At 57.1% G+C, this 11,298-nt stretch overlaps 2 protein-coding genes across 2 annotated transcripts in view; both read right to left on the bottom strand.

The window, feature by feature from the left end:
• Nucleotides 1-211: 211 nt before the first annotated feature.
• LOC118666864 (NUT family member 2G-like) lies at nt 212-8,651 on the bottom strand. The gene is made up of 7 exons (XM_036329150.1): nt 8,318-8,651; nt 3,925-4,642; nt 3,654-3,782; nt 3,054-3,193; nt 2,348-2,592; nt 1,635-1,751; nt 212-1,072 (listed from the first exon to the last, which is right to left on the bottom strand). Exons 1-7 carry the CDS (start codon nt 8,649-8,651, stop codon nt 212-214), a joined length of 2,544 nt encoding a protein of 847 aa, XP_036185043.1.
• Nucleotides 8,652-10,900: 2,249 nt separating this feature from the next.
• The window catches only part of LOC118666863 (NUT family member 2G-like), an 8,288-nt gene continuing 7,890 nt past the window's right edge, over nt 10,901-11,298 (bottom strand). Inside the window, exon 8 of the mRNA XM_036329149.1 lies at nt 10,901-10,973. Coding sequence (XP_036185042.1) covers nt 10,901-10,973 — 73 coding nt within the window. The remainder of the gene's footprint in view (nt 10,974-11,298) is intronic.

Below are 11,298 nucleotides of genomic sequence, written 5' to 3'. Positions count from 1 at the left end.
CCCCCACCCTAAGGGTTCTGCCCTCCCTCCTACCCCCACCCAGGCCCACCCCCACCCTAAGGGTTCTGCCCTCCCTCCTACCCCCACCCAGGCCCACCCCCACCCTAAGGGTCCTGCCCTCCCTCCTACCCCCACCCAGGCCCACCCCCACCCTAAGGGTCCTGCCCTCCCTCCCTGCCTCCCATTCTCCCATGTCAGTGGAACAGCAGGATCAGCCCTGCGATGAGAAGGAGCCCTTGGCTCCTCTGGGGGACAGCCAGGCCCCATGCAGTCTGGGCCCCTCGGGGGGCTGGCAGTGGGGGGCACACCCCAATGCTCCATCCTGGCTGCAGTGCCGCTTCCTCCCACTCCCTGGGTCAGACGGGTCACACTTCCTCTTGCGAGGCTGTGAGGAGGGCACCGGCCCCAGAGCCAGTGCTGGCCGCCCACAGACCCCGAGGTCGGCCCCTGGGCGGGGGGTCTTCTTCTGAGACTTGGACGCTGCAGGTGCAGCTCGGCTGAGGCCTCGTCTCTGAAGGGGCTGGGACTGGGCCGCGCCCCGGGGCCCCCGACGTCCAGGGCAGGCCAGGCCCGAGGCGGGGACAGGACTCAGAGAGAGCGCGCAGGGCAGCAGGCGGCCGGGAGAGGCCCAGAGGAAGGCCAGGCTGCGGAGGTCCTCCTCCTCCTCACGGGGCCTGTCCGCTGGCCCGCGAGTCTCCCTGACAGGAGAGGCCTCTCTGGGGACGCAGGCCTCCCTGGGGCCCAGTGCGCAGTCAGCAGGCCCGTGGCCCTGGGGAGCAGCGGGGGGGCATCGAGCCCGGAGTGGTGGGTGCTCCTGACGCCCCGCAGAGACAGCAAAGGCCTGGGGCCTGGGCCGGTGGGCGCCCGCTGGGCCGCGCCTTTGCTGGTCCTTGAAGTCGGTCTCTGGTGGGCAGGCTTTGTCACTGACCCCCAGCTGGGGGCCACGGTCACGCCTCTGGGCATCTTGGCTGGTCGCAGACTCAGAAGGACTTGAGCCCCACAGGGGAGCACCATGACTCGGGGGTGCCTGCACGTCCACCTCCTTGGAGGCCAGGAGTCGCTTCTCTACCAGCTGGGAGGAAGAAGGGACAGTGACTGGCGCTGCACACGTGTGTGTGTGTGTGTGTGTGTGTGTGTGTGTGTGTGTGTGAGGGGGGGGAGCGTGGGTGACTGGACAATGGCACTGGGGTGAGGAGAGGGGGAGGTGACACCGTAATTTGAATCCATGACAGTCATGTGTCTCTCCTCTGTCCCCTGTGCCATATTCCCAGCTTTGTGGCCCCTCCCCTTCTGGCTTCCCACCCCTCCTCTCTGTAGCCCTCTCCTTCTTGTTGTGCAGCCCTGTAGCCCTGCTCCCACCCAGGGCTGGCCCCTCTGCATGCAGTGCCTGCAGGCAGGGGTGGCGTGGACACAGGCATGTGTGTCCTGGTTCTGGGTTGCTCCCTCCCCTGGTTTACCTGGGTGCGCCCTCCCCTGGCTCCCTGAGGGCCCCCTCCCCTGATCTACCACCCTCCCTCCTTCCCTGACTCACTAGGGTCTGTCCCTCCTCTAACTCACCTGGGGTCCCTGGGTCCTATGGCTCACTTGGGGTCCCCCCCCCCCATCGCCCGAATGTCCACCCTCCCCTGGCTCACCTGGGCAGCAGTGAGCCCTTCCTCCTGCTCCAACTCCTCAGCTAGGGCCAAGGGATCCTGCTGTGCATCTGGGGACATTATTTGTTCCATGAATTGGGGGTGAATGACCGCCTCCACCTGGGACAGAAGGAAGCGGCTGTGAGCCCCTTGGCAGGGAGCAAACTGGGAGTCAGCGGGGCCTGGAGCACAAGTGGGAAAGCCAAGACCCACCCGTCCTCCTGCTCAGGGGGGTGTTTTACTCCATCATGGTCATCAGGTGCACACACACACACACATACATGCACACACACACACAGAAACACATACATGCACACACACAGAAACACATACATGCACATACACAGAGAGAGAGAGAAACACATACATGCACATACACATACAGGGGTACACCCACAGGAACACAGCACACACACCACACCCACACAAAGCGCACACATGCACACACACAGACACACACACACATGCACATGCACACACACACAGAAACACATACATGCACATACACACACAGGGGCATACCCACAGGAACACAGCACACACACCACACCCACACAAAGCGCACACATGCACACACACAGACACACACACTCTCACACGCCCAGCTCAGGAACAAAGAGCAGAGCCCAATCCCATCAGCCTGGGAGAACCCGGGTCTGGGTGCTGCAGCACCTCCCTCTGGGACCGTATAGACCCGGAGCTGCCAGCCAGCCCACCTGGGTGACAAAGTCTTCCTGGGAGCACAGCTGGTCCAGGTAGCTCAGGAGACCCTCGTCCTGCAGCCACTCCTTTTCTTCATCTTCCCGTCCTCCACCTGGCGCCCCCACGGGCAGCTCACCCATGATGTCCATGTCCTCTTGCTCGGCCTCAGGGGGCATCCCATTGCGGGACTCGGTCTCCCAGAGCAGAAGGGGTGTGTGGGCGCACTGGGCGCTGGGTACAGCCTTCCTGGTAGTGCGCGCTGGGCAGAGAGGGAAGAGGAGGGAGCGTGAGGGGATAAAGCTCCCACCTCCAGGGCATGCGATGCTGAGGGCAATGTTTGGGGCATTAATATGGGTGTGGCTGGGTCGGGGCCACCTGAAGCCTGTGACTATGTGAGGGGAGAGGCCAGTGGGGAGCACCCAAGTGAGTCATGTGTGAGGACGTGTGGAGCCACCGAATCTCCAAGGGGCCCCGCAGCCAGCCCGCTTCTCAGCAGACTTCATGTGGGGCCTTTGACAAGGAGCAGGGAGAGGGGATGAGAAAGTGCACCAGGTCCAGACCCCATGGGGACAAAGGGTCAGAGGCCCGACTATCAGGGCTGTTTCCCTTGAAAGAACAAAGCCCCCCTGAAGGAGAAGGGCCCATGTGGGTGGGGACAGTGGCCTGCCCTAGGCCCTGTTGCCTTTGGCCATGGGCTCCCATGGGAACGTGCTGGCCTACCTGGCTGCCTGCCCACCACTGGGGCTGGGGGCCCCCGAGGATCAGGTCTCAGTGGGGCAGGAGGGGGCTGGGTCTGCGCCCCCTTCTTCCACTGGAACTTCTCAAACCGCATCTGCTCCTCTGCCTCAAACTCCATGAACCTGGGGGGTAGGGGGGCACAGCTGTGCTGAGAAGGAGGCCGCCGGGAGCCCAGAAAGACAGCAGCGGGTGGAGGGATGGGAGAGCCAGTGCCTTGGGGCTGTCAGGGCCCGGACACTGGGGAGGCAGGAGGCTGGCTGAGCACATTCTTGCACAGCCCCTCTGGCTGGAGCCTGCCCACTGGGCAGGGCACCTTCTCCCCAGCCTGTCCTGAGCCTTCATGTCCAGCCCAGGATGGGTCAGTGTCAGAGGAGGGGGGAGCTCCCGGGAGGTGGGACAGAAGCACCCACACTCTGAAGCTGAGGGAGAGGCTTCCCCAGGAGAGAAGGGCCTCTGGGCGGCGGGGACCCCGTGCTGAGTGACACCCTCCCACCACCCTCCTCTCTGATGGGACCTCACATCTGGACCCTGCCCCGCAGTCAGCCCTACCCCCAGCTGTGGGGACCAAGGACCCTGACTCACTTTTCTGCCATCTCAGAATAGACCCTCCGGTCAAAGTTGCTCTTGCGCTGCCATTCCTGCATGGCCTGCCCTATTCCCTCCTCCAGCGTCATGGTGGGCCTCAGGCGGGACAGGGACCGGAGCGCTGGCCTGTAATGCCTCAGGGTCAGTCATGGTTGCAGCCTGTCCTCCACCCGCCTGCCCACCCCAGCTCAGCGGAGCCAGGTTCCCACCCCCACCCGGCAGGACTGAAAGCTCCAGGCGCAGCCCCTGCCCTGCCCAGTGCACTCACATGAGGAAGCAGCAAAGAGCTCCCACATCAGGACTCTGGGGAAGGTGCCCCCGGGCCAGGGTCTTGAAGCACTGCCAACGACGGAAGTCCTCGTACACACTCTTGGGGTTACAGGCATCATCCAGCGAGGCCTTGGACTGGAAGGCGGCCAGGCCACCCTCCCTGGAAGCCCCGTGTGGCTGTAGTCCAGGGTCCACTCGGGGGACGATGGGGGCCAGCTGGGCAGCTGGTGGTGGACCGTGAGGAGGAAGGCCGGGACACCAGCCTCCATTGCCGGCCTGGGTGCCCGCAAAAGCCGAGGTGGGCATAATCGTCTCCACCGCAGTGGCTTCCAAGAAGAGGGGTGCAGAACACACAGCACCCCCACAGATTGCCCCTGGAGCACTCCCGTTGAGGGGGGCCTGAGTCAGGACAATGGTCTGAGTCTGGGAGGGCTGTGGTCGTCCCCCTTCTGACCTGACCTGGTCCATGATGTTACAAGCCCCAGGCCCAGCGGGGCCTTGACCCGCATCTCCTGCCACCAGAGGTGTCCTGGGCAAAGTGGGCAGCACCAGGGGGCGTCCAGGAGGGAATGACAGGGTCCTGAGGGGCGGCAGGTGCTGCTCCCCAGGTGGCCGGTGGGCGGGGCCAGTAGTGGGCGGGGTAAAGGGCTGTGCTGTGAAAGGAGTCACGGAGGCACCAGGCTTCAGGGTCACATCCGCTCCCAGCACTGCAGATGCTGTTGAGACAAAGGAAAGGGTGAAGGGAGGAGGAGAACCAGCAAACAGCACTGAGGCGCTCTGGGCCCCCTGTAGCCACTGGGGAATCGGAGCAGTGAGTCTCCCAGGGGAGGGCCATTGGGATGGGCAAACTGCGGCTGTGGCACATGTCCTAAGGTCATTGTCACGCTCTGACCTCCAGTTGGGAATTACTCCACTGGAGAGCTTGCTCCCCATCGCCAAGGCTCCCTGACCACTGTCAGCGAGAAGAAACGGCCCCAGCCAGCGCTGACCCTGAGAGCCGCCCTAAGGATTCCCTGGCACCGACCCTGCCAGCCTCACAGGCCTGGCCCTGGGCAGCAGTCTGCTCTGGGGGCGATGACCCAGGCAGACCCACTCCGGTGACCTTCTCCAAGGTAAGCTCTAGGCACCCAAAGGGCCTCTGAGAACAGGCCGTGTCTAAAATATTAGGGCCCCATCTGCTCCTCAGTCTTCCCTTTTCTCAGTAAAATCACCCCCTTTCTGTCCTGGGCTTGCACAACAACACAAAAACACTTGAGTAATGTCTCCCCACAAGAAGGCACAGGGACCCTGATCTGACCCTTGAACGCACTGACCAGCATGCACATGTGTGTCAGAACCAACAGTGAACACTCAACACGGGCCAGGTCCTGCCACTCGGCCCCAGCGCTCAGACTAATGGCCCCTCAGGAGCTTGTCACTTCACAGCCAGCAATGGCTGCAGAGAGTGAGAGAAGGGCCACGGAATGTGGCAAAGTGGGGCTGTCGGTAGAGGTTTCCAGAAACTTCTATAGCTGCCGTCCTGTTAGATGGGTCATGGGACTGCAGACTGTGTGAGGTCCTTCCCCTTCCAGCTCCCAACAGTGGGAAGTGAAGGCCAGTAGGAAGCAGGTGTGAGCCGGTGACTGTGGGAAACATTTGTCTAAACACCACCCAGGCTCCACATCTGTTTTCTGTCCCTGAAGCAGGAACGTGGACTCTGAGCAAACCCCTCATCTCAAAGGTAAAGGGCAGGGCAGAGGGTGCGCCATGAGAAGCTCTACAAGAGGAAGTTGATATGAAGACCTGGGTGGCCACAGGGGCGACGATTCGGGACAGCTCAGGGAACTGGGCCCTCTCTTGGTTGAAGTTACCCGGCCGCCCTGCCCCTGTGGAATCCAAGCCAACAAGCAGCTCCCTGGGCTGAGGAGGAGTGAGCTCTGAGCTGGAAGCAGGGGAGAAGCTCTGGGCTGTAGCAGTTGGAGGACCTTCCAGCCCAGCCCTCGAGAGGACATTTCATTGTGGACTTGGCCACAGATAGCCTCACTGGACAGCTTTCTGGCTAACACCCTCCCACAGCCCCCACTAGCTCTAGTGAACTCAGGTCAAGTCCCTTAGAAAGATACTGCAGGGCAAGCTCCAGGTGCCCGAAGAACAGCACACAGGACTAGTCTTTCTCGTGACCACCCTGTGCCCCCCCATGACATCGCCCACTCCTCCCCACACACACGTGGCAGTGGCTTGTCTCCCCTCTGGGAAGAACCACGTGCCTGCTGCCGTCCTTTCTCCACACCCAGGCATTTCCCTGAGCCACCCTGACCCACCTCTTGGAGCCCTCCTGCCAGTGCCCTCACAGGTTCCCATGGGCTCCCAGCCTCCCTGGGTGACAGGTCCTTGGAGGTCCAGTGCTCGCTCCCTCCCCTACTTCAGTCAAACCGTGTTTCCCCAGTGTCACAGTTTAACCCCAAGTTTTGAGGGACAGCTCAGTGTTTAAAACATCCCCCTCCAATCTATAGTCTTACCTCCTACTGAAGCCATCCCCGCAGGCTCATTCACTGACCACTGCTGCCTAGTAGCCTCCACAATGAGAAAAGTCAAGTGGAGAATCCAGAGAGTGAGCTGCTCCAACAGCTGCTCAGCATCCAGTGGAGGGAAGGTTTGGATTTGAACTGTAGAATGTAGGGCTCCAGACCTTCTGCAGCGGGGGAGGGGCCGAGGACCAATGGGCTGGGGTGGGCTTGGGGGGGCATTCCATGGAGGGCTCTGATAGGTAGGCGAGAACCAGCAGTTCCTTTCAAATTTAAACTCACAAATTTAAAGACACACTAGCAGTAATAACCTTCTCCTAAGTTCTAGGCACCCAAAGTCACCTGATGTGCCCTTTATTTCAGTTCTTGACCCATCCCCCTAGTTCTGGGTCCTCAATCTGCTTCCCATCTGGTCTTGGTTGACTTCAACACAGACTACACTTTCTGAACAAAATTCAGAACATGCAGCCTGAAGAAATAATGGGAACTATGGCCACCTGGAACCCAGTGTTTGAAATTAGGACTGACCCAGCAGAGGGAGCATGCTCAGTGGCTGTGTGCACATCATTCCTCAGGAAGCAGTCCCATGGCCCCAAGTTCCACCCAGTTCTGGGAGCCCTGCAGATGCAGCTGGCCCAGCCTTACAAACCTCCCCTTGGCTCCCATCCATCCGGGCAAGGCCCTGTAGCCTACAGGGCAAGACCAGAAATTACTACTTTTCGTTTCTCAGAGTTTTATGTTGTTCACTGTCTACCTGTTTACCATTTGAGTGATTTTAATGTTTTAAACAAGTAATGCCTTTGCATAGTTCACAAATTGTGCAAAATGGAAAATGTAGTGAGGAGTCTTTCTCCTGCCTCTTTCCCCTCTTGCAAATGACCAGAAAGATGATGCTATAATTTCAGTTTCCTTGGAAAATATGACAAACTCAAGTCAGTAAGTTGATTTTGCTACTATATATACATTCAATTGCCAACTGAAATTCTGCAATATAATACAAAAAAGGAGGGCGGGTAGGTTGACATTGTTCCCATGCTACCTGCCATGTCAACGGAATTTGGCCCAGACAGTCATGTCTTGATCAATGTTAAAACAACAGTCTTGCAAGGGAAACATCTGTGCAGCAATATTTATTACACGTAATGAATTTAAACAGAGGAACGGGGTCAGGGGCAAGCTCTCTTAGAGTGTGTCCAGGTCTAAAGTTCTTGGCAGGAATTGTGCAATGCAGTGCCCGGATTTCTGGGAGGAAGGACCTACTCTCTCTAGAAACCACGGACCTGCAGTCCAAGGGCATGAAGGCACTTGCCCCTCCGAGGACAGTGCTTCAGGCCGGCCTCTCCCAAACTCTGTCCCGAGGGGCAGCCAAGTGCATGGCCTGCACGTTTGCAACTTTAAAGTCGCAAGTGCTCCCTGCACACGCGCTGGGAGGTTCCTGGGAGGAGGACCTGCAGGAGGCCTCACAACACCCCTCCCTCCACTCCTTCCTCTCCTGCAGGGACAGCCTGGGCCCTTCCCAGGGTGCCTCGCGCCAGGACGCACGAGCACGCCCACTGGGGGCGGGACTCTGTCCCGCAACTGCTCCCAGCATCCCTTGGGGCGGTTGGCTCCCACAGGCGCGCGCATGCGCTAATGGCAGGCGGGTCCCCAACGGCCGCCCAGGCTGCACGCGGGGCCTGGCATGGCGGCCTCCGGAGTCCGTTAGGCAAACGGGGAGGTAAGGGGTGCGCGGCCTCCTCTCCCCTCAGGCGCCCCCTCTTCTCTGTGGTTCTCCCTGTGGGCTCTGTGCCCCGGGTCTGTGCTCACACCCCCACCCTCACATATTCTGTGTGTTTTCACCGGGAATTGACAGCAACTGGCCGTTGGGGGTCAGTGATGGGGGCCTACACGGCCCAGTGATGCCTGTGAGCGTCCAACTCGGGGTCGGTCTGTGTCCCCCGCTTTCTGAACAGCGCAGCTCCCGGCAGCTCTTCCGCATCTGACAGCGCCTCCGGTTCGGCAGAAGCTGCTCGTGTCCCTGAAATGAGTGGACGGGGCGGAGCCCCCACTCCTCACAGTCCCGGGGCTCCCTCCTCAGGGCCTTGGCCAGCGGGCACCTCCCCGCACCCGCCATGCGGGCGATCTGCCGACCGACCGGGATGCGGCTGCTGCCAATGCCGGGGTGCGGGCAGCCTGGATCGGGGCGTGGGCACTGGCGGCGGGTCTGAGGTGTGTGCGCCATGTGGGTACTCGTTGTGTCTGCGGGCGTCTGGCCACGGGGCGGCCATGCCTGTGTCTGAACGTGCAGGTGGAGGCTGCTTTTGGAGGGTGTGGAGGTGTATATGCCGGTGAACAGGAGTGTCTGTGCGGTTTGGTGTGGGGGGTGTGGCTGTGTGCTCACAAGATGGGAGAGTGAATTCTGGGGAATTTGGGAGGGGTTATGTGTGTGCAGGTGTGTATGTGGCATGAAGTGTGTTTGGGACATACGTATGGGGAGACAGGTGTGCATGTTTGCAGGGCACGGGGTATTGGGGGGTCTGTTTGGGGCTTGTGGAGAGTGTGTGTGTGGAGTTTACTGTGTGTTCCAGGGCCATGGCCGGGCAAGGATGTTTGCTGGAGCTCCGTGTTTGCATTTTTCAGTCGGGCCCTAAGGCTTACATATTTTGGGAACCGAGGTGTGAGTATTTGAGGGAGAGATGGTTTCTGAGCTTATACAGCGGTTGGAGGATGGTATCTATGTATGGGAGGTGTGTGATACGGTTATTTGTAGTATTTGTGGATGTGAGAGCTGACTCATTAGCTAGGGGTAATTTGGAATTTGGAAGTTGTTTCATTTGTGGTTTGCTGGAGATATTTCTACGTGTCTTGCCCAGGTATACTGGTCTGTGTTTATATCTATCATCAGGTGCATGAATTATCAGTTTGTTCATACGGTGTATGGGGTTCTTAGTTGTACATAAAGTGTATTTCTTGGGAGAATACTGAAGTGTTTCTACATGTATTTGGTAGTAGTTAGCAGGCCGTGGTCTGTATGCTCAGAGTGATGCCAGAGAAAAACAATGTGTACAGTGTGCTTTTGTTACATACTGAAGAGGCGAGGTGATGAGCTTGTATTCTGGAGAGGTGGCATAGTGCATAGAGTTTGAGGGTCTGTATAATCAGGGCTTGAGAATATTTGCAAGCGTGTGTTTCCATAGGTGTGTGAGAATTGTGTATGCATATTAGTGAGAGTTAAGGGATTGACAGTGCTTTTGTGTTTTGCGTGTATCTATCTGAATGTGTGGGGTGTATATTCATGAGTGGTTTGTGGTTGTGTGTATTTGGGATTCGTGAGTGTATCAGGAGACTTAGGGTCCGCTTTGTATCTGTTCCAGAATGTAATGCTTGCAGAATTTGTTGGTATTGCTTGTACGTGTCCTCTCAGAGTGTGTTAGGTGAATTAATATCCATATCCATATCCATATCCATATCCATATCTATATCTATATCTATCTATCTCTATATCTATCTCTATCTCTATCTCTATCTCTATCTCTATCTCTATCTCTATCTCTCTATATCTATATCTATATCTATATCTATATCTATATCTATATCTAGGTGTATGTGGTTGCCCATGTTTGTATACAGGCCCATGTTGTGTGTGTATATAATTGTAGGTGTAGAATGTGAATATTCAGGCTGATTAGGGGTTTGTTTGTAACAACATAGGTAGTAAGAGGTGGCCTATCTGTATATTCCAGGAGAGTGAGGGTAGAAATGTACATGTGTGTTCATATATGTAAATTAATTTTTGTTTATATATCTGGGTGGGAGTGGAGGTTCCTATGCAGGGTGTAAGTGCATTGTACGCACATAATCATTTGACAGGGGATGGGGTGTGCTGGAACTGGCTCATACTAGCTTGGGATAGTTGGTGGTGCATGTCTCTCTGGGCCTCTGTGTTCATCAGGTGGGTAGCTTGAAATTAGGCATGCTGGGAATATTTGTACCAGGTACTCAACACAAATGAAGGCTTTCCTGCATCCTCCTGAGAGTGATCAGCATTCACCAGTACCCCACTTGTGTGTGTGTGTGTGTGTGTGTGTGTGTGTGTGTGTGTGAAGCAGGAATATTCAGGCAACAGAGGGCATATGTATGGGAGGCTCTATGTGAATTGGGAGCGAGGCATCTGGGACTGCGGGCCTTGCATAGACCCTGGTCATTCTGAATCATTATGTTGCTCTTAATCAGGTTGGTCCATTCTCTAGGGCCAAAGAATCCCATAAATGTTGGTGATTTCTGGCCCCCCTTTCTACAGATGGATTGGGGGTGTCTGTCCTTAGGAGGTGGATATTTCTTTATTCTTTAGCATTTGTATGGTCCTGGCATCTGGGGCCCTAGATAGGTGGGCCTGGTAGACAGATAGCGTGCAGAACAGAACCTTCACAGGTGTACTGCTGGCCTGACAGGCTGCAGTTAGAAAGATGGGGGGGCTTCCTGGACAGGAGGTCATATGGCCAAGTGTTCCCCCTGGCAAACTCCGTAAGAATCAGCTGGGCAGGTACTGGTGTTACTGACTCTTCTGGGAATAAGGTGGGTGGGCAAGAACAGCCTCACATGGGTTGTAGGTGGTGAATTGTGTTGCGTATCAGACTGGTCAGTGATGTCCACTAGTTCTTTTTTTTTTTTTTTTTTTTAATAATTTTTATTTCTTAAAGTATTACAACAGAGTATTACATATGTCTCCTTCCCCCCCCCCCCTTGACATTCCCCCGGCCTCCCCTACCCCCTAGTGTCTTGTGTCCATTGGTTATTCTTATATGCATGCATATAAGTCCTTCGGTTGATCTCTTAACCACCCCCCCAAACCCTCCCTAGGCTTCCCACTGTAGTTTGACGTCTGTTCA

The sequence above is a fragment of the Myotis myotis genome, unplaced genomic scaffold (genome assembly GCF_014108235.1).
Source record: "Myotis myotis isolate mMyoMyo1 unplaced genomic scaffold, mMyoMyo1.p scaffold_m19_p_12, whole genome shotgun sequence".
NCBI lineage: Eukaryota > Metazoa > Chordata > Mammalia > Chiroptera > Vespertilionidae > Myotis > Myotis myotis.
Note: the sequence above shows the minus strand (reverse complement) of the source record. Positions and strands in the feature narration are given on the sequence as shown.

Coding starts and splice junctions, on each gene's coding strand:
- LOC118666864 (XM_036329150.1), bottom strand. CDS start 8,651: ATGGCGCACACACCTCAGACCCGCCGCCAGTGCCCACGCCCCGATCCA. Junction 4,643..8,317: donor CACAGGCATCACTGGGCCGT/GTAGGCCCCCAT, acceptor TTGTCTCAACAG/CATCTGCAGTGCTGGGAGCG. Junction 3,783..3,924: donor GCTCTTTGCTGCTTCCTCAT/GTGAGTGCACTG, acceptor GAGGCATTACAG/GCCAGCGCTCCGGTCCCTGT.